The following is a 20882-nucleotide window of genomic DNA, read 5'->3' on the forward strand; positions in this document are numbered from 1 at the left end:
CTCCAGTCTAATTGAACACAGCTATGTTGACGCGCTGCGCAAGTTAATATCATAATTTATATTTGGGCGTGGGGAGTGTCAAGTCAGCTCAAGTCAAAACGCTCAAGTCCAAGTGAAGTCGCGAGTCATTGGTGTTAAATTCAAAGTCTAGTCGCAAGCATGGACTGTATGGTCGCAAGTCTTCTTTGATAAAGTCATCATTTTTGTGACTCGAGTCCACACCTCTGTTGTAACCTCAGTGAAAGGAGTTTTTTTAATGGCAGCACTGTCTTATTTAACTGCATTCGATTTTATCTATACCTAATACACCGATAAATGTGTATTAGAACAGGACAAAATAATTTAGCTTGCTGGGTTGTCCCTACTTTAAAGCACCATTTAAAATTCTATGCTGATCAGTTTCTCAATGACAAATAATCACAGAGACAATTATGTCTCTAAACAATAGATAATCAAGGTAGTTTGAGTTGATGATTAATCTCACCAGATTTGAGCTGTACTTTTGCATTACTAGCAATAAATAACATAGCATCCAAAATTATTATTGAGTTGAATCTACACCTCTAACTGTTTAAAATCAAAGTGATCATTATGACCTTCATTAAAGTAGGATTTAGTTACCACACACCGTATCTCCACTCCACCATACAACACAAACCATTACATGCATCCAACACAATTCAATACATTTACACGGGTGGGCAGAGGGGTTGAGGGTGAGGGGGGTCTCATTGGCCCCATTTTCTGCCCCTGGAGGCTCTCTGCTGTTCTCCTTTTGGGCGGGGCGAGTCTGTCCCTGGGGTATGTGGTCTCGAGTCCTTTGCACTCTGGGAAGGTTGCAGGGTGCCCTGGCTGCTGGGGTTCTTGTCTGCCTGCGGTCAGGGCTGGTGAGGCGCTGTGGCGGCGGCCCACTCTCACTAACAACTACATCCCATAACAGGCTTATATACACCCACAGACAGACACACATGCATACACCAACACACATACACACACAGACACATAGACACACACACACACACACAAACAAATTTAGGATGTCCATGGTTGTCAACAGGTAGTTGCATTATTCTTTTGTCTGCTGTTTATTGCTATAGTTCGACTGGTTGTCTCCTGTTGACCCCCACTCCCTTTTTTTTTCTTTCCTCCCAGAGCCCCCTCCCTGTTCTTTTGCAGGTGTCTTCGCTTTCTGCAATTTGTGTTTTCCTCTGTTGTTACCTGTTGTCCTTATCCCCATTCTCTTGCAGGGGCTGTCCTTTCTCTGTGGTGTCTGTTTGTGTGATGTTAGTGCCCTCCATCCCCATTTCTGCCCCCCTGTCCAGCCCACTGACAAATTAATACATAATTAAATACAGAAAATAATCAAGAAGACAAAGGAGTATATTAAAAACTCTCTTTTTAAAGCAAAATCTATCTGGCACAACATGGTATTTAGCTTCTCATACTGTACACCAGGCTGCTGGGCGGGACAGGTAAAAAAAAACACAAACCCAGGTGTGGGAGAAATTCAGGGAGGAAGGGGAATTAGGGAGCTTGTCTCAGGCTGTGATCAGCAGAACTGCTGACCCTGTCAGGGAAAGACTACCCAACATGGAAAGTTGTCATACTCAGCCACGTGTTTGAGGGGGAGGAGCTAAATACTTACCTGTGTTGGATTGACAAAGCAAATTCATTTGTCAGTGGTGTCAGTTTGAGTGAAGACAACCTACGAACATGTGGACTACAGCAGAAGACAGCTGTGGAGGTAACAACTTTTTTACCTGTGTCAATTTAAACGTTGGAAAAATAAATGCAATGACTTTAAATTTCCAATGTAAATTCAGTTTCATCAGGAAAGCTGTTTATTTTTGTTTACTATGTTCTTATAAGTGCTGTCAAGCCTTTACTGTAAGTCTTCTTTCTCTTGCGTTAGTCACCAATTTAGCTTAGGCAGGTTTTTATTGTCATTAAACCATTCTCAATGTCAGGACTTAACTTCTCTTTGTCTCACCTTCCCAGGAAGTGTTGCTAAAGACAGCAGAACAACAACAGACAGGGCTGGTGAGTGCTTAACGCTAAGTATACAAAGTACTATTATAACATGTTCAAATAGGAGAGGAGAAAATATTTGCTTTTACCAAATCAAAAGTGAAACAAACAGGGTAAAGTTATATGGAAATTTGCTTTTATTAGTCAAAGTACAGCCAACTCAAATAAGGTGAGATTAATTATTAACTCAAACTTCCTTGATAATTACTGTATGACATAATTTGCCCATATTGCCTGTCATCCGTTGTCACTTAGAAACTGATCATTATGTATCTATGAAGGTGCTTTTTTGGGTGGAGTGATAACTCAGAGGTATTAATGGTCAAAGATGTGACAGCTAGCCAACTAAATTGTTTTGTCTTGATTCAATATACGGTACATCATTAATTACTGTAGCCTACATTCATCACACGTTAACCTTCATGAAAGGATTTAACACCTCAGCACCTCTGTAAAAAAGAAAAAACAAAACAAAAACAGAACATTGTAACCTCAGTGAAAGGAGTTTTTTAAATTGCAGCACTGTCTTATTTAAATGCATTCGATTTTATCTATACCTAATACACACGATAAAGTAGTTGAACAAGACAAAACAATTTAGCTTCTAGGCTGTCCCAACTTTAAAGTGCCTTTAAAGTTCCATGCTGATCAGTTTCTCAATTACAAATAATTAGAGACAATTATATCTCTAAACAATATAATCAAGGTAGTTTTAGTTGATGATTAATCTCACCAGATTTGAGTTGGCTGTACTTTTGCTTTAGCAATAGCAATAAATAACATAGTATCCAAAATGATTATTAAGTTGAATGTACACCTCTATTAAACTGTTTAAAATCAAACTGATCATTATGACCTTCATTAAAATAGGATTTACTGCATATTTGATATTGAAAAAGCTGTACCAGATTTTCAGTGCATTATTGTTTGTATTGTAGTAATTGTTGCGTTGGTTATTCGTGTTGTATTTTATAGCATGCACGGAGAATCTAACACAGATCGATGCCTTCATCAGAAGGTAAACTGTTTCTTCTTGTTTGTGTTGTTGCATCAGCTGAAAATTCTCACTTCTCTCTAGTCCAGCACGGCACATAATATTGTCTTTCTTCCTGTGCTCTTTTTCGTTATACAGCTCTTTATCTTTGGATCCTGCAGAGGAGTACAAGATGAACAACAAACGACGAGGCCTTGCACTCATCTTTAACCAGGAGCACTTCTTCTGGCGCCTGGGGTTACCTGAAAGAGATGGAACCAATGCTGACCGCTACAACTTGGAGAAAAGGTATCACGTCCTAGCCAGCTGCTGGAGTGGGAACCCAGTATTTCGCATGCTTAAGAACTTGTCTGTGCTTGTTCAGCAAATTGTCTGTACCTGTAGTAACATCTTATTGAAGAATTTCCTGTGTATTTCATTGCATACTAAACTTATTATCACGTCTCTTTTAGACTGAATGAGCTTAACTTCGAAGTGAAGGCTTATGATAACTACAAACAGGTGGAAGTCTTAGATAAAATCAGTGAAGGTAAGCACATGTAGGATCACTTCTGGCTGTAGTACAGGCCACTTTTACTTGTTCAGTAGCAAGTTTAACAAATACCTGATGTCCCATCAGCCGCAGAGGCGGACCATTCAGACTCAGACTGCTTTTTGCTCGTCTTCCTGAGCCACGGCGAGAATGATCACGTCTACGCCTACGATGACAAGATCAGCATTCAGGATATCACATCCCTGTTCAAAGGAAACAAGTGTAGGAGCCTTGTGGGAAAGCCAAAGATCTTCATATTACAGGTAGATACAAACAAACGCCAAAGCTCAATCAAACCCATCAGAATATGGGAACGTGCAGAATTAGCTGTTTTTGTGTCCATCACTAGGCGTGCCGCGGAGACAAACATGATGATCCAGTGACTGCCTGTGATGCCGTGGACAGTGAGTTGAAGACAAATGAGGTGGTGGTTGACGCTAGCGCCGTACACACCCTCCCTGCTGGGGCCGATTTCATCATGTGCTACTCTGTGGCTGAAGGTGAGCCGGCAGAAATAAAACATTAAACAAGATAAAATAAGTACAACAAATATCATGAAAAAGCCATGATAAAAGTGAGTTTTAAGAACAGATTCAAAAGAGGTCACTGAGTGTCTCTGTCTCAGATACTCAGGCAGGAAGGTCCACAGCTGAGGGGCCCAGACAGCAGAAATGTGATTGTTGTTCATAAAATAAATCAATTGAGTGGAGGCAGTTTTTTTCTAAAATCTTCAATAAAAATGGCAGTTTAGTGATTCAGAGTTCAGAAGGGCAGGTGGATGATGTTGAACTGACAGAAAGGTTTCACCGAAGTGGGTTAATGTTGAAGGTGGGTGAGAGTCAACATCAGTCTCTCTGAATTCTGTGTTAATGTGCTGCCAAATAGCCACTATTTTGTTATAAAAGTAATTAAGAAATTTATCACTTCTCTCTGGGGAGGATTCAGCTGGCTGGCAAAGCAGGGAACCAATCATAGATTTTATGGTTTTAAAGAGTTTAGAAAAACACGAGTTTCTTGCTTCTTTGATTGAACACTTATAAGTGAACATCTGATCTCTAAGAGAAGCAGGTGAGACACTGTGCTTCTTTTTTAAGACTTTTTATATCTGACTGGAGCTGCAGAATCTAAAATATTCATGTAAGAGCCATTAGCAATGCTGACAGACTCCTCTACATTGAGGACCCGGTATTCATTTATACTAAAAATGTGTTTGATGAAGTAAAAGCTTGACAGAAACGAGGAACAGAGAATTAATGTAGTGCGCTGTAGTGAATCAGTGTGGGGGGTTTGGGGTCATGAGAGAGGAGCAATGCCTTATGATCAGAGACAGCGAAATCCACCACATTCACTTCTTCCGCACAGAAACCATAGGAGAGTACAAGGTCAAGTGTGTGTCCTTTGTAAAGGTCTAAATGTTTAACATGTTGGGTAAGATTAAAGTAAAAGTTTGAGAAAATCAGACGTAAACAAGGAGGAAAAAGGGCAACAAACATGGATATTAAAATCAGAGGGAATAAGAACTCGGTCATATTGTAATGACTGATAAGAGGTCTGAAAATTCCTGAATGAAACCAGAACTAACATGGAAGAAGTAATTTTAACTGTAAAGAGATTGTTTCTGTGTGGAGTGTGAGTAGATTTTCGTCTATTATTGAATTACCGAGGGAAGCAAATTTAAAAACAATATGTCGTTTTTGCCGTTCAGTCAATAACTATCGTGCCCTGTCCCCTTTGTTGTTTGTTAAGGTTACTATTCCCACCGGGAGACCGTCAACGGCTCCTGGTATGTCCAGGATCTGTGCGAGCTGCTTAAAATGTATGGGGACTCCCTTGAATTCACAGAATTACTCACACTGGTCAACAGGAAAGTGTCGATGAGGAGTGTTGGGAACTGCAGGGACCGGAATGCCATTGGGAAGAAGCAAGTACCTTGCTTTGCTTCAATGCTCACCAAGAAGCTCTACTTCCGACCAATAAAGTAACAGTTTCAGACCTGAGTCATGAAATGAGCTGGTTTTCTTGACTGTAACATAAGTTGCCTGTCTACAACCCAAACAAACTCTTTACAATTTATTGTACCTTGCTAATGATTCTGTTCACATCAGAGTTTAATACTTAATTATCTCTCTGTATCTCCTTATTAGCACCAATGATATATATAATGATAATGAATATCTCAAATAACAGATTATCCAGGCAACACATAAACATGCTGTTTGTCTTCAAACTTGCTCCATCAAAAAAGGAGTTGACATTTGTGCTGTTCTTTGTTTTGTAGTAACTCAGCACAATAAACTAACTAAATTAACAGTCTCAGAACTTGAGCTTTATTTGCATATATGCATGTAGTGATAATCATAGATTGTAATAGAAATGAAGATAAGGATTGAGTATTAATTTGCATAATGTGTTGCAGAATGTTACTTTTACATTGGGTTGTTATTCATCATATTTTGCATGTTATACTAATCAGTATATTATCTTTTATTAGACAGCATATATTTGTTATATGTAGTCATTATATTCATATAATCTTTGCTATATTGAAACATGGAAAGTGTGCCTGTAACTTGCTATGGTCCAGCTAAGGCCTACTGGGCATGGAGATCCCCTTCCTCCCCCACCTGTTTCTCTTTGAGAGGCATCGACCAGTTTGTAGAATATTACGTGTGAAGTGAGGTCAGCACAGAAAAAGCTAGGCGAAGAGTGATATCATTAACACTAAAATACTGTAGAGGCGTTAGTAAATTCCAAGATCAAGAACATGATTGTACAAGGATTATAACGTTAAAGCCAAGTCTGGGGTAACCAAGCTTTATTATTTGATCCCACAAGGGAATAGCGTTCCTGCTCAGATTATTATAGGGGAAATCACTTACAGCGGTTTTAAAGTTTCTAAAGTGTGTTCACGAAACAAACATCCTTTACTGTGCTTGAACATACCACAAATACAGGTAAATTTTAAAACATTTTGCACCGGTTTACTGTGGTTTCCTGGTTGGACGACATATTTCCTCGACAGTGGTGGACAGTAATTAAGTACATTTACTCAAGTTCTGTTAAATACAAATTTGAGGTACTTGTTCTTTACTTGAGTATTTTCTTTACATGCATCTACTTCTCCACTATATCTTAGACAGCAATAATGTACTTGTTACTTATCTGACAGCTTTAGTTAATACTTATTTTATAAATTAAGATTTATATGCACAAATCATATGAAGCCTTAAAATATGTTTTGTTATAAATAATAATAATATAAAATTATCCCAACATTTTATACAAGTACAGTTTGTTGTTTAAGACATTTTTCAAAGATGAAACTGATCTGTGCAGCTATTTGCTCCTGCAACAGATGAACTGGTTCACTCGCCTGTCACAAAATAGGCTTGGCCTAAACATTTTTGTTTACCCTCTCTTTCACACAAATGGCATGTGAAAGAAGTTTCTCCATATTGAAGTTTATCAAGCATCGCCGGAGGAGCAGAATGTCACAGGAAAATCTGAAAGCCCTCATGCTGATGGCCACGGAAAAAAGGGACCTAATGAACCCAGATTCTGATGATGTAATTGACAAGATTGCGGAGAAAAGCAAACTCCTTCGTAGCTTGTTAACTAGGCCTAAATGATTGCAAAAATGATGGTTTTATTTATCATTTAGCTGCTGTAGTATTTTATGCTTTCACATTGAGCCTTTGTATTTGTGCTGAATGGGCCTTTAGTGGAGCATATCAGGTCGTAGCACCTATAGCTCTGCATATGTCACTGTCCGTAGCAATAGTACATGTCGTTTAGGTGTTTGTTCTGTGTTGCGAATTTATGCATTCTAGTCTGTCTGTATGGTTTTATGCTTTTTATGTCAACATTTAGGTGGGGTTGTTGTTGGGTTTGAAGAAAGGGCTGGTGTGTTGGGCTGTTTTTTGATCCCGTCACTGCTTACAGGATCTTTTTTTTTTTTCATCATAGTGGTGGCAAAGGGCTTCCATACACCCTATATGCCCTTATTATTTACACATGTGACCAATCATTTGGTATCAGATTGGTTACATTACATTTGGAATGATTCCTCCTAAAGTGTTTCTCTCATCTCCACTGCTGCCAGTGGCCTGTCAGCTGCTATGGAGGCAGAGGCGTGTCACATTAGATTAACATGGAAGAGGAAGTCAAATCAAATGTTTAGAGACACTTCGGATTTTCAAGAGAGACGAGACACATGCAATTTGCAAAACATGCCGTGCCGCTATAAAGTACACAGGCAGCACGACTAATCTAAAAATGAACCTACTTGAAGGGGCAACATGGTGTGTGAGTGTGGAGATGTCTCCCTCCCCCTTTGGATTCAGTTCTAGCCAGCCACAGTGGTACTACCAGCCGCCATCAAGACTGAAGAGCAAAGTATTGCAACTTCCTAAAATTTTTTAACCGTTAAATGTGTGAGGGGTTATGAAAGTGTAACTGGAGGCAGAGAACAGGGAAGAAGGACTGGTTTAAGGCAAGGTCCAGGCCTGGTGTTATTTTATCTTTTGTCAGATAAATATTTTAGAAGTTAAAAAGAAACTGAGTAAATGACATGCCTACAGAGTTTAAGTAGGCTATTAGAGAAACAAATAAGTGAAGTAATTTATGATGTATTTAATTTATGATTAGCCTACTACAATCCAAATTGAACGCTTTGTACCATATTAAATTGCATATCTTATGATTATCATAAGATATGCAGATTTTATCGCATCGGGTTGAATAAAATCGTGTTGAATCGCAATTTGGGGTGAATCGTATCATACCACATTTGTAATTGCTTCATATGTATCTTTAATGTATCAGATCAATGGCAATCCGCCTCAGTGATAGAGATGCATTTCCATATTGACGATTCATGTGTTTATTGTTGGACAGGAGAAGAGAATGATGAATAAAGTATCTTTACCTTTACCTGAGAGCAGAGCAGGAGAGAAGACAGGATAAGAGCAGCAGAGCAGAGAATAGTAGCCTAAAACACGCTTTTAGAAGCTGAGTAAACAGCCTCGTCAAGTCTTTCATCAAGAAAATAATTACTAAATTACATGTCGGCAATCTTTGTAATTTTATGTAACTTTAGTAAGATATTTTTTATGAAGGCCTAGACCAAGTATATGGTCCCCCGACTAAAACGTGTGGTGAGTGTAGAGACCGCCGAGGAGACTAACACTGAGCTCCCATCCAACAGTTCAAACAGTTTTTCTATCACATATTTTAAGTTGATGTTGATAGAAAATTCCAGTGAAATAACAGATATTTAGCTGTCACAACCTTCCATTCAGCACAAATACAAAGGCTGCACCAACCATAATCTCACTTTAATCGTTTAGGATTTATTGAAACCCTGTACTTGAACGTTTCATGTGGGAAACACGGAAGTTCCAGGTCTTGTCCTAGCTGTTGATATTTGTCTGACAGACGCGAGAGCCAATCGGGTTCTCTGGTTGTCACAAGCAGCCAGTAAGATTGAGGGGGGCGGGGGATCTAAATCGTGGGTCCTCAATGTTGGATTGACTAAGCAAATTCATTTTAGCGGTGTCAGTCGGAGTAAAGACAGCTCGTGAACATGTCGAATACGGAAGAAGACAGCTGTGGAGGTAACTGTTTTTAAATAAAAGTAGATATAAGTTGTGGACTCCTGCGTGTGGCATTTTAAACGTAAGAAAAATAAATGCAATGACTTCAAATTCCCGGTGTAACTTCACTGAAGCTATTTACTATTGTTTACTATATTTTACATACAAGCTGACACGTCTTTACTGCAAGTCTTCTTTCTCTTCAGTCAGTCACCAAGTTTGTTGGCTATACATTGTAAGCAAGGTTTTTAATGTCATTAAATCATTCTCAATGTCAGTACTTAATTGCTCTTTGTCTCACCTTTCCCAGGAAGTGTTGCTAAAGGCAGCAGAACAGCAACAGACAGGGCTGGTGAGTGCTTAACACTAAGTTACGTGCAATTTTTTCCTCCTTTTTTTTTTTTTTTTTTTTTAAGTTTATGTACTTTTTATAAAAGTTTCTTGTGAAAATTAGAGAGGAGGAAACGTGTACTTAACGTGTACTGTTTGTGTACTTTTATCAAAATAAAAGTGAAACAAACAGGGAAAGTTGTAAAGAAATCCGGTTCTGTTGCCAGTGAAGCCAAAGTGCAATAGGTTTAATCATTATCTCAAACATATTTCCCCATATTTCCTGTCATCGTTTGTAAATTAGAAACTCATCAGCAAGAAATTTTAAAGGTGCTTTTGTGGGTGCAGTGACAACTCCGGTAATGAAACTATGACAGCCCAGCTTGCTAACTTGTCTTGTCTTGATCCAATGCACATTCCTGCATGTTTATTAGATATGCCCAGGGTATGCCTAACTAAAACAAATGCAGCTTAATACAACAGATAAACAACTGTTTATCCAGTTTACAGCAATGAAGGTACATGAAATATTAGAAACACCTCTCAGTGTACTCAATGATGATGAAAATGTTTAAAAAGAAGCTGAATATTATAACCTATATGAAAGTAGGATTTATTGCAGGACTGTAATATACTGGCAGTGTATAAACAAGAAAACGCCGCACAAGCAAAGATATATATGTATTTACTTAGATTCCTTTTTGTCAGTCAGATGATACTTTCCAAGTTGTCAAACACCCCTGAGCTGTTGCCTGTAGCACACAAAAGTCTAACCTGCATATCTGTAGGGTGTGGAGACACTTTTGGCATCTGTTCTTTTAGCAGCCGTTGCCATCTTTCTCCACCTGTCACCCAGCTATTGAAGACCACGAGGACTCTAAGCTGGTAGCACAATGGCTGCTTGACCCCATACTAGCAGCAGTGGAGCATTTTGTGTACCTGTAGTTGTACTGCTTAACAAAGAAGCATAATCCTGAAAAGCTCAATCCCCCAATGTATTTTTGCCAACTTCAAACATATATTCAGAGTATTTCTGATATTTAACAAATTAGCAAAGCCTGACTTCTCAGTGCATTACTGTTTATTAATGATATTCTCTATTGTTGCATTGTTTATTCATGTATGTGTTGTTTTTTTATAGCATGCACAGACCACCTAACAGAGACGGATGCCTACATCAGACGGTACAGAACTGTTTCTTCTTGTTCAGCTGAAAATTCTCACTTCTCTCTAGTCCAGCACGGCACATAATATTGTCTTTCTTCCTGTGCTGTTTTTCGTTATACAGCTCTTTACCTTTGGATCCTGCAGAGGAGTACAAGATGAACAACAAACGACGAGGCCTTGCACTCATCTTTAACCAGGAGCGCTTCTTCTGGCGCCTGGGGTTACCTGAAAGAAATGGAACCAATGCTGACCGCTACAACTTGGAGAAAAGGTATCACGTCCTAGCCAGCTGCTGGAGTGGGAACCCAGTATTTCGCATGCTTAAGAACTTGTCTGTGCTTGTTCAGCAAATTGTCTGTACCTGTAGTAACATCTTATTGAAGAATTTCCTGTGTATTTCATATCATACTAAACTTATTATCACGTCTCTTTTAGACTGAATGAGCTTAACTTCGAAGTGAAGGCTTATGATAACTACAAACAGGTGGAAGTCTTAGATAAAATCAGTGAAGGTAAGCACATGTAGGATCACTTATGATCTAAAAGATATATATTCAGGAGGCAATACTACAACATTGTTACTGTAGTTTAAATTCTTACCTGTTTACTTGTTGTCTTGTGCAAAGATAACATGTCCAACATGTGAAAGGCTGTAGTACAGGCCACTTTTACTTGTTCAGTAGCAAGTTTAACAAATACCTGATGTCCCATCAGCCGCAGAGGCGGACCATTCAGACTCAGACTGCTTTTTGCTCGTCTTCCTGAGCCACGGCGAGGATGATCACGTCTACACCTACGATGGCAAGATCAGCATTCAGGATATCACATCCCTGTTCAAAGGAAACAAGTGTAGGAGCCTTGTGGGAAAGCCAAAGATCTTCATATTACAGGTAGATACAAACAAACGCCAAAGCTCAATCAAACCCATCAGAATATGGGAACATGCAGAATTAGCTGTTTTTGTGTCCATCACTAGGCGTGCCGCGGAGACAAACATGATGATCCAGTGACTGCCTGTGATGCCGTGGACAGTGAGTTGAAGACAAATGAGGTGGTGGTTGACGCTAGCGCCGTACACACCCTCCCTGCTGGGGCCGATTTCATCATGTGCTACTCTGTGGCTGAAGGTGAGCCGGCAGGGGATGTTTAAAACTCTTCATCTGCCTTGAAGATGTAGCAGGAATTCTACTTGGACACTAGAGTGAATTATTTTAGAAAAAGAAGTCACTGTAAATGTCCTTTTTATTTTTGCTGTTCAGTCAATAACTATCCTACCCTGTCCCCCGTGTTTGTTAAGGTTACTATTCCCACCGGGAGACCGTCAACGGTTCCTGGTATGTCCAGGATCTGTGCGAGCTGCTTAAAATGTATGGGGACTCCCTTGAATTCACAGAATTACTCACGCTGGTCAACAGGAAAGTGTCGATGAGGAGTGTTGGGAACTGTCTTGACCGGAATGCCATTGGGAAGAAGCAAGTACCTTGCTTTGCTTCAATGCTCACCAAGAAGCTCTACTTCCGACCAAAAAAGTAACAGTTTCAGACCTCAGTCATAAAATGAGCCGGGTGGGAAACAGGATCTCCTCTGGGAAATTTTAAAGAGATGTTTTGTTTGTTTTTTCTAGTCCTCTACTGTATGTTAATCATAAACACTATTATTCACATTTGCATTTAACTATAATTAGAAACCTTAAAATTCAGTTGTTGTATATTAACAGGAACAACATGTTGTCACATGCTCTGAAGAATTATGAATATTCTTTTCCTTATGCTATTCAAAATTGTGGTTTCATTTATGATGCAAAGTTTCTCTTCTGGAAAAAACAGATTTCTTGGCAGATTTATAAAAGGGTTTTAAGGTTTTTGCATTTGCATGACAGAGAACCAAGATAGGCAAAGTATCCGTGGCAGCAGATGGTAGAGGAGAAATCATATTACTGACCAGCTGTTAGTAAACACGGTACTGTGTGATTTACTGGTTTGTCTGAATTTACTGTTGAGTGAATGCAAACACAGCAGACATTATAATGCAATCTTATACAACAGCCCTGAAGTAATTCAAAGTTAGACCAGCACATTGGCGGGTCAATATGGGCTTATTACAGCTACATGTATACACTGACATAAGGGGTGAAAAAGGTAAAAACAGTTATCTTAGAAACAGTGCCAAATATTGTCTATGTCCAGCAAGCTCAACTGTTTATATCAGCACAGCAGATTACTATATCTCACAGTGGATCAGATCATTGAGCAGTCGGTAAAAGGCAATTTAGTAATTTTTCCCAACTCTGATAACCAAATGTGAGGGATCCCTGCAAAAGCAACCACAGCAGATGTGGTTCAGAACCTTATAAAACTTCATCTCTCATAATTAAAGTGTATATACTTTTAAGAAATATAACATAAATCTTGGACCAGCAAATGTTATATATTTCATAAGGCTGCCCCTTGCTGACTAAACTGATTATGAGGTGAGATGCATTAGGATCTGTGTGGCTTTTACCACAACAAACACTTTTCTGGGGAAGACCTGAATGCTTAATTACAATCATTATTTTACTTCCCTGATGACCAATGTAGTTTCCAGTGTCAGGGTGACTTCATATCCAATACTGACTTATAAGACTATGACATTTATTTTTTGCTTCAGACAGAACACAAATCAGTGTTGTGAGTTTATCATTTATGGTCTTCTATTGGATTGCTTTATGTTTTCAAGGTGTTCCTCTTATTTTGTCCAGCTCTACGATATAGATCAGATTTTGTGCTTTCAGAAATTATTATGGACCCATATTCTTTGTTAGTTGCCTTTTGTCACATTTTTAACTTGCTTGTTTAATCAAATTTAAACTGCTGTGGTACTAGACAAATGCTGACTTTATCCTGCAGGTGACTTTTGTTTAACATTCTACAAGACTGTAGTAGTTGATATTATCAGTGGCCTTGCAAAGGGAAGCTTTCCTCAGACTTAACATTGTTTCTGAGGAAGATGGAAATGACAGGCAAGTCAGGATTCCTTAAATACAGTCTGGCAGGTCCACAAGCCAGACAAAAACTTTCCAACTATACTGCATCTTGCGAGGCATGTGACATAACAGCATGAGAACCAGGTACTTCTAATGATTTTGTTTACTTCAGGGTTTAACACTTACTTATCTTTCTAATTACAAATTATGTAGTAATGTCTTATAGTAGGATTATCCAGGCACTACATAAACATGCTGTTTGTCTTCAAACTCGCTCCATCAAAAAGGGAATTCATGGCTGTGCTGCTGTTTGTTGTAGTAGTAAACTGTATTCAATTTAATAATGCGTATTTGCACTCAAAAAGGCAACAAATACCAGTGTGGGAAGAACCTCAGGCAGGAGGGGTGTTTTTAAAGCTGTACTCTGGACATAAAACACTTGTAGCTGTGTCACATGATCTATGACTCAGGAAAACCAAAAGCTACCAGCATACAATGATCCTGTATTTTTGTGGTGTTATTGTTGTGAGTTTTTGTATAAAAACTGTCTGTTGTATAAAATCTGTGTGACATTTTCGTTGCTTTTTTGCTCCCCATAGAGAGACTGTTTTATAAAACAAGACATCAGGCAGACAGGAGATTCTCCCAATGTTCGGGAAATACTTTTTACTTCAATAGTCCTCAGTGTTTATACTTTTCTGAAAGATATAATTGGCATCATTATCAAGACTAAACAAAACACAGAATGACATGGATTCCTGGTAAAAAGGCACCATTATTAAAATAAAGCAGAAAATTTGTTTTTGCTCCGGCGTGAATAAGTGCCATGAGTCACGGCTTGGCTTCATTCATGGCTTTGGTTGGATCTGTTCCAGTGGTAGCTGAAGTTGAGTTGGATCTCTCAGACGTCTCAGGTCCTCCTCCACCTGACACACAGAACAGTCACACAGTCTTATTACTAATGATTAGTTCAGTGGGATTTCCAGAAGGCATAACTGTTATAGTGTCTAAAAACAATGAATGGATGAGAGTGCAATTATCTTAAATAATTTTTATCCAATTATAACTTTTTAGCCACGCTGGCGGCGTGGCTTTGATGATCCTTTGGTTTAGATTAAAATATCAACAATTATTGGTTGGACTGCCATGAACTTCCTCATGGTGAATTATAATAGGTTCGTTCGAGATGACTGCGGCTAACTTTCGCAGGGGCGGGGTATAATACGGCGCCGTCAAGTCGGACACATCCAACCTGCTTCAGCTTGGTGTGAGCTGAGATCAATGAAAGCATCTGCACAGAAAAATGCCGCGAGACCAGGCAAAAGTTTGGTTCCAACTTTGTGCAGCCGGAGAAAAGCAACTGCGGCCACCGGACTCTGCGCCTACAGCCGCCTTGCTCCCGCGAGGTTTAAATGTCATGTGACATGGTGACGTTTTGCAGCGCCGGTGTTCTGACGATCTATGCTGCCTTGTCGAAAAATGCTACCGTAGCGCAAATCGACAGCAGAGTCTATCGAGTCGCTCTGCCCTATCGGAAAATGCCACCTTATGTGTTCCCTTTTCCAATCCCATAAAGTTATAACTCTCACAGTATTATGATTTGATTATATTATAACATCATTTCAGCGGTAGTGTATTCTGACTAATATCCCCTATCAAATAATGCTCCGATTCCATAATCATTTTATATTGCACCACGACTCACTCCATGTGTCAGTCTCAGCAGTACTTTGTGTTTAGTGCTAATTAGCAGATGTCAGCATGCCATACGCTACGCTACGATAACTAACATGGATAACATGGCTGCTAAATCAGCATGTTATTATTGTCAGCAAGTATTGTCATTTTTGATCTTAATAATGGTAATAATTTAGCAATATTTCATTTTTGATCTTACACTTTAAGAATGTTAATAGTTCAATTGTAGCAGGTGTGCAGTTTACTTGTTAGTGAGGTAGATTGTGACTAGTGCTATGGATTTGGCTAATGTAAAAAGTGAATCAAACAACCAACCTGATTCAGTTCATCCTTCAGTTCGTTGTATTTATTCACGTCAAATTTCTTCCTGCTGGCCCCTTTATAGAAGTAATTCAGGAACTGTCTGTCTTTAACTTCTGGGTACACATAATCCTGAGGGAAAGAATAAAGTAGGATTGTTATTAATGTGGGGAGGAAAAAACATATCTGCATGATTTTGTACAACTGAACTTCATGTTTAATTAACCATATGTTAAAAAAAAATTGTATGTCGTCTTAGGAAATGTGCTAATTTGCTTTTTTGCAGAGAGTTAGATGAGAAGACTGATATCACTGTTGTACCTCTGTTAAATATTAAACCAGCGCTAGCTAGCAGTTAGCTTAGCATAAAGACTGGGGAATGGGGAAACCGTTATCCTGGCTTTGTCTGTATGTAACATTATCCACCTATCAACACCTAATTAACACATACTATCTAGTTTAATCCATACAATGACCAAAGAAATGACAATTTATGGTTTTATGGTCTGTGGTTATGTGCCTTAAGTACCTCTTGGCCTGGCGCAGTGACTTCCTGGAGTCTTGTTGTGAAGTCACTGCAGCCGGCCAATGAATAGGTCCAGCTCATAATCTCATATAAAAACTACAATTTGTTTGGTAGACAGATTTTATTACGTTCAGACAGAGCCAGTCTAAACTAACTGCTGCTGCCTTTAGTTTTCCTATTTAATGGACAGACATGCATTGTATTGAGCTTCTCATCTAACTCTAAAGCGAATAAACACATTTCCCAAAATGTCAAGCTATTCCTTTACATTAAAATCAGTCCACAACAAAAGTGACATTTTTGTTTTATGTCCCTGAGACTTGCCTGTTTGGTAAGGACATAATAGCTGAAGGCTCCAATGCTGGTGGCGTATGTGATGAAGTAAGTGACGGGCTCCATGACGTCCCATGAATAGACCCACCAGGTGAGCCAGGCCAGAGCGCCACCCTGGACAGATAACAGGGCCATGCCGGTCCAGAGAACCCTGGAGGTATGGAACGCCGCTCTATGGGTCAGCTGTGCCTTTATCTGTTAGGCAGTAATAAAAATGAGAGATGGGTTACCAGCCAATTTGTAGAAACCTGTCCAACCAAACAGGAAAGATATGTCACTTTCAACACAGTGCTAAGAATAGACTCAAGGGGCTGGAACGAGGGAGAGGTTTAATGGCATGCAGATGTTGAAACGCATCCACTACCTTCTCCAGGGGTGACAGCTCCTGTTTGAGGTTGTCCAGTCTCTTCAGCAGCTGCCTCTCTTTAAGCAGGTGGTGTTGAGGCAGGTGGAGCGCTGTGTGCAGCAGATGCACAACATGCTTCACGTCCTCTAGCTCCACGGCACGTTCACTGGATGTACACACTGCAACAGAGGGTACGACAAAAAAATGGACGGGGAGGAGAAGAAGAGATGAAATGTACGATAAGTCATGCCTGGAGACAATAGCTATTTATCAGCAGGCCTAAGTTGTAATTGTGAAGCAGACAAAATGAGGACCATTTATGCCCAAAGACAAGTGTGTTTGTACCATTTTCAGGAGAGCAGACGTTATAAACTGCACCATTGATGACGAGCTGGAAATCCTTGTCCAGTAGAGCGTCTATCAGTGTGTTGTTGGCTATACGCTCTCCATCTGTCAGAAGAGGACAAATGTCCAACTCAGTATTCTCAGCAGTCAATTAACTTCATTCAGAGCTGATTGACTTTTTCAAGCATTTAGGGCGGGTGTTTAATCGAATTTAATAACAGTGGAAAAACGGGTTAATGACTTGTGCCATAATATCCTGGAGGCAACGAGCCAAACTACTGTAGCCTACATAAACAAAAAAACTACTCTTGCTTTCACTCCTACCAACCTGTCAATCCAGGTTGCAACAAAAATGGTTAAACCCCACTGACTAAACCTCAAGAATGTCATCGGTCTGGTTTGTGTCGCTAACACATGTCGCGTCCTACCCGCGGACAGAACGGAGGCAGTGGCCCCAGGGTCCTCTCTCTGCAGATCTGTGATCAGGTCACCCACACTCATCAGCATGGGTCGGAGGAAGAACAGACACTTCTCCTTCCTGGACGGCAATGGGACCTCCAGAGCCAAACGGCCATATTTGTACTTCAAAGACACATCTGCAACACATTGGAGGGGAAAATCTGCCATCAGAAGGGTTGAGCTTGCATTTGTTGTATGCTATATATCTTGAGCACAGATCATCAAGTCATCCTGTGCCATTAAATTATCAGGAGAGATTGTAAAGTCACAAACGGGGCAGCTATGCAACATACTGCAATTTATTATCATGTGGATGTAGTAACTGTATATTACCACTGGAGGGAGGGAGTGTACTGTAGAAAAGAGTGTGACAACTTCCATGTAGAGGCAGCCTCTGTTGAACCTGAAAGAAAGAGAGAGCATTACCAGTTTATTCTCTTTGTTCTTTGGACTCAAAAGGTGCATCCCTTCCTTGGTAAACTGCCACATCAGCTGACACTGGAGTGTAAACATCCTCCTCATCCTGAAAAGAAGGACCTGAAATAAAGATCTGCTCAACAACAGCCTGACAACAGCCACAACAATTGAGTTTTCTGTGAATTTGGCTTTGCTCTGAGAGTGCTTTTACGCTAATATGATTTTCTTCTCTGACAATCGCTGGCTTTTGAACTGCTTTTCTAAATTGTGTGTAATATGACCGGCTGATAGGACAGATTGTTCGGATTCCAGCTCCTTTTTGCTGATGCCTGACTTTTCATTAAGTTAATTAAATCTTAGGCTGCAGCCTTTAATGCTTAATGAAGTGCCAATGTGTCTTTCAATAAACAAGTACCATCACAGCAGAAGGTTTTAGTCCCTCCCACACTCCTGACAATACAGAGGGCATCCATAGGAAACAGCTCAATGTCCTAGCCAGCTGGAGTACTTCTCTGTCCTGTACTTTACATTCTGTGGGCGAAGTCCTTTTAGTTTACATGCAAACTTATATTTCTACTCAATATTTAAAGCCTTTAGGACGTGGCACAAAGCAGCAATTTTAGCATGAAGCCACAAACTTTACTGTGGACAGTTATCTCAAAATCTCCATGCGATTAAAAATATCAAAACCAAACCAACACAGACGTATTAAAAGAAATCGTAACAACAACATTAATAACTATTATATGTTCAGAATAATAATGGATTCATGATATTATGTCCTCCTCCTACTAGGACTATTTCTTACTAAAAGCTCAACACTTCACAACAACAACAACAGAATCCCATCGATAGTATTTCCCATTTGGCTGAGAGTCCAACGGGGCCCCAAAAAATACATCTTTCTCCAACTGCCATCTAGGGATGTGGCCCCCACTCTGTCCCACCCTTTTGTCCTCCAGTATGTTCAATCAATATCACAAGAGGAACAGTCACCCACACTCCACTGGATAGGAGATCACTCTTTAACAGGAAAAACATTCATATACATGCAGTAACTGTAGAGTAAATGTCCACATGACCAGAGGCTTTTGTATGTGGTAACATGAACCATGTTACTGGACTACAGTGGCTAAAACAAGAGGCTGAAACAGAAAGAAACATTATAAAGGCAGCTCGAAAAAGCTTATTATCTGGAGGTTACATACACATTTGTACTACAAGTGTTTGTTAGCTTGCTGATGAAGTGGTATGCCACAATGTGATGGAAAAACTGATTTTATAAATACTCTATGTCCCAAAAAGAGCCAAACAAAGTGATCCCAATGAGACAAGATTTAGCTGTTCAGCTTGTGTGCAATCTCCAGATGTTATTATACAGTTGAAAGCTGTCATAGAGCTTTACCACCTACGCATCTGCATACCAGCTCTCCATGGACAATGGGAAAAAGTATTTTTAGGGAATATATTCTTTAATACCAGTGAAACGTGCCATCCAAATGGATCTAGTCACACAAGCATGGTGACATCCAAAACCATAAAAGTTAACTTGAAAGAAGCATAGGGTTAACAAGGGCTAATGAAATTTCTCTGTTTTGAAGGACCGTGTTAAGAGGTAACGTGGATAAAATCCTCCATCCCTATGTATGTATAATTTTATATTTTGATATAGCAAATCTTCTGGAAAATCAAATAAGAAACTGTTTATGAAGTGTTCATGGCTAATAGAGCAATTTAAATTTTAAATAAAAAAAACAACAAAAAAAACATACCATATACTTATTGATTTGCAACATTCGCTACAATGGCCTTACTCAGTGTATCCCAAATTGGTGGTCAGGTGGTCTCAAATCTGAGAGGTCACAGGATGATTAAACACATTTTTTCATTTTCTTATCGCATATTAGGCTATACACAACATTATGTAGTAATTGTATCTTAAAATAACAGCTTAAAAATCCTTTTGATGGGACACTGACTTGTAACAGGGAGAATGGTGTCACTGCCACTCCGGCCCGGAGCACCGGGTATTGCACAATTAGTACAGGACTCTTCAGCAAGCTAGTTATAAGAAGAAGCTAGCTCGGTATTCTTCTCAGTATGGATTTCATGGCAGAGGCTGCGAAGAGACCGAAGAAGACAATGTTGGAGGATACGAGGAAGAGAAAAAAAGCGAGTGTGACTGAGCAAGAAATTAATCATTGTCATAAGCTAAAAGAGCTGATGCAAGGCAGATGCTGATCTGGCCTTCTTGCTGTTGGAGTAGTAAGTAATAACTTATTTAGCTGGCTTGCTATGTCTTGTGTTGTTGCGCTTGGTTGATGTTTGGCCACTGACCACTGTTGTAGGTGAAACCAATGTGAGACGTCTTTATTAGAGATATGTAATGATAATGAATGCATGTGTATAGCTGTCCTTATTTACAAATGCAACAGGGGCGCCAAACATATAATGTTCCTTTAAAGCCTCTAAAAATCTTTTAAATGTAAGAATCTGAGAATGAAAAATCTCTCTTTGGTTGAACAGCTCACAACTCATGTTCACACTCAGTGTCCACACTAACGTGTAACAAAGGGTTACAAGTAGATATTGCTTTGTTTTAAGGGGCCACCAGCCAAAAAAGGTTGGGAACATCTGGCCTAATAAAACCAGAGAAATTAAAGGGATAGCTGCCACAATATAACTAGTATAGATAAATCCCTGACGGTCTACAAATTTGTAATATCTCACGGTGATCACAATACTCAGTACAGCTGTGCATAACCATGCTGTCCCTGAAACCTGAAAGAGTCTAGTTATTCTGTAACTCCTCATAGCTAACCTCAGACAGCAAACACATTACCAGTAT

The 20882-nt window shown here is 39.5% G+C and overlaps 3 protein-coding genes across 4 annotated transcripts in view; 2 read left to right on the forward strand and 1 right to left on the reverse strand.

Annotated features, from left to right (window-relative positions):
- The first annotated feature begins 1205 nt into the window (after window positions 1-1205).
- On the forward strand, window positions 1206-5732 carry LOC123969783 (caspase-6-like). Of its 2 annotated transcripts, XM_046047449.1 has the most exons (9): window positions 1208-1744; window positions 1999-2040; window positions 3004-3046; window positions 3161-3310; window positions 3475-3551; window positions 3642-3817; window positions 3904-4054; window positions 5301-5337; window positions 5419-5731. In XM_046047449.1, exons 1-9 carry the CDS (start codon window positions 1714-1716, stop codon window positions 5534-5536), a joined length of 825 nt encoding a protein of 274 aa, XP_045903405.1. In that variant the 5' UTR covers window positions 1208-1713; the 3' UTR covers window positions 5537-5731. The 2 variants fall into 2 exon arrangements, with proteins under 2 accessions (XP_045903404.1, XP_045903405.1); XM_046047448.1 differs by having other exon boundaries at window positions 1206-1744; window positions 5301-5732.
- A 3342-nt stretch (window positions 5733-9074) lies between these two features.
- LOC123969782 (caspase-6-like) lies at window positions 9075-14171 on the forward strand. The gene is made up of 8 exons (XM_046047447.1): window positions 9075-9169; window positions 9459-9500; window positions 10620-10662; window positions 10767-10916; window positions 11081-11157; window positions 11360-11535; window positions 11622-11772; window positions 11943-14171. Exons 1-8 carry the CDS (start codon window positions 9139-9141, stop codon window positions 12176-12178), a joined length of 906 nt encoding a protein of 301 aa, XP_045903403.1. The 5' UTR covers window positions 9075-9138; the 3' UTR covers window positions 12179-14171.
- A 74-nt stretch (window positions 14172-14245) lies between these two features.
- The window catches only part of LOC123969781 (calcium uniporter protein, mitochondrial-like), a 20727-nt gene continuing 14090 nt past the window's right edge, over window positions 14246-20882 (reverse strand). The window contains exons 2-8 of the mRNA XM_046047446.1: window positions 17951-18020; window positions 17587-17754; window positions 17159-17263; window positions 16832-16992; window positions 16459-16662; window positions 15624-15740; window positions 14246-14536 (exon numbers count right to left, since the gene is read on the reverse strand). Coding sequence (XP_045903402.1) covers window positions 14459-14536; window positions 15624-15740; window positions 16459-16662; window positions 16832-16992; window positions 17159-17263; window positions 17587-17754; window positions 17951-18020 — 903 coding nt within the window. The 3' untranslated portion in view covers window positions 14246-14458. The remainder of the gene's footprint in view (window positions 14537-15623; window positions 15741-16458; window positions 16663-16831; window positions 16993-17158; window positions 17264-17586; window positions 17755-17950; window positions 18021-20882) is intronic.

Source organism: Micropterus dolomieu, linkage group LG04 (assembly GCF_021292245.1).
Source record: "Micropterus dolomieu isolate WLL.071019.BEF.003 ecotype Adirondacks linkage group LG04, ASM2129224v1, whole genome shotgun sequence".
NCBI classification, from domain to species: domain Eukaryota; kingdom Metazoa; phylum Chordata; class Actinopteri; order Centrarchiformes; family Centrarchidae; genus Micropterus; species Micropterus dolomieu.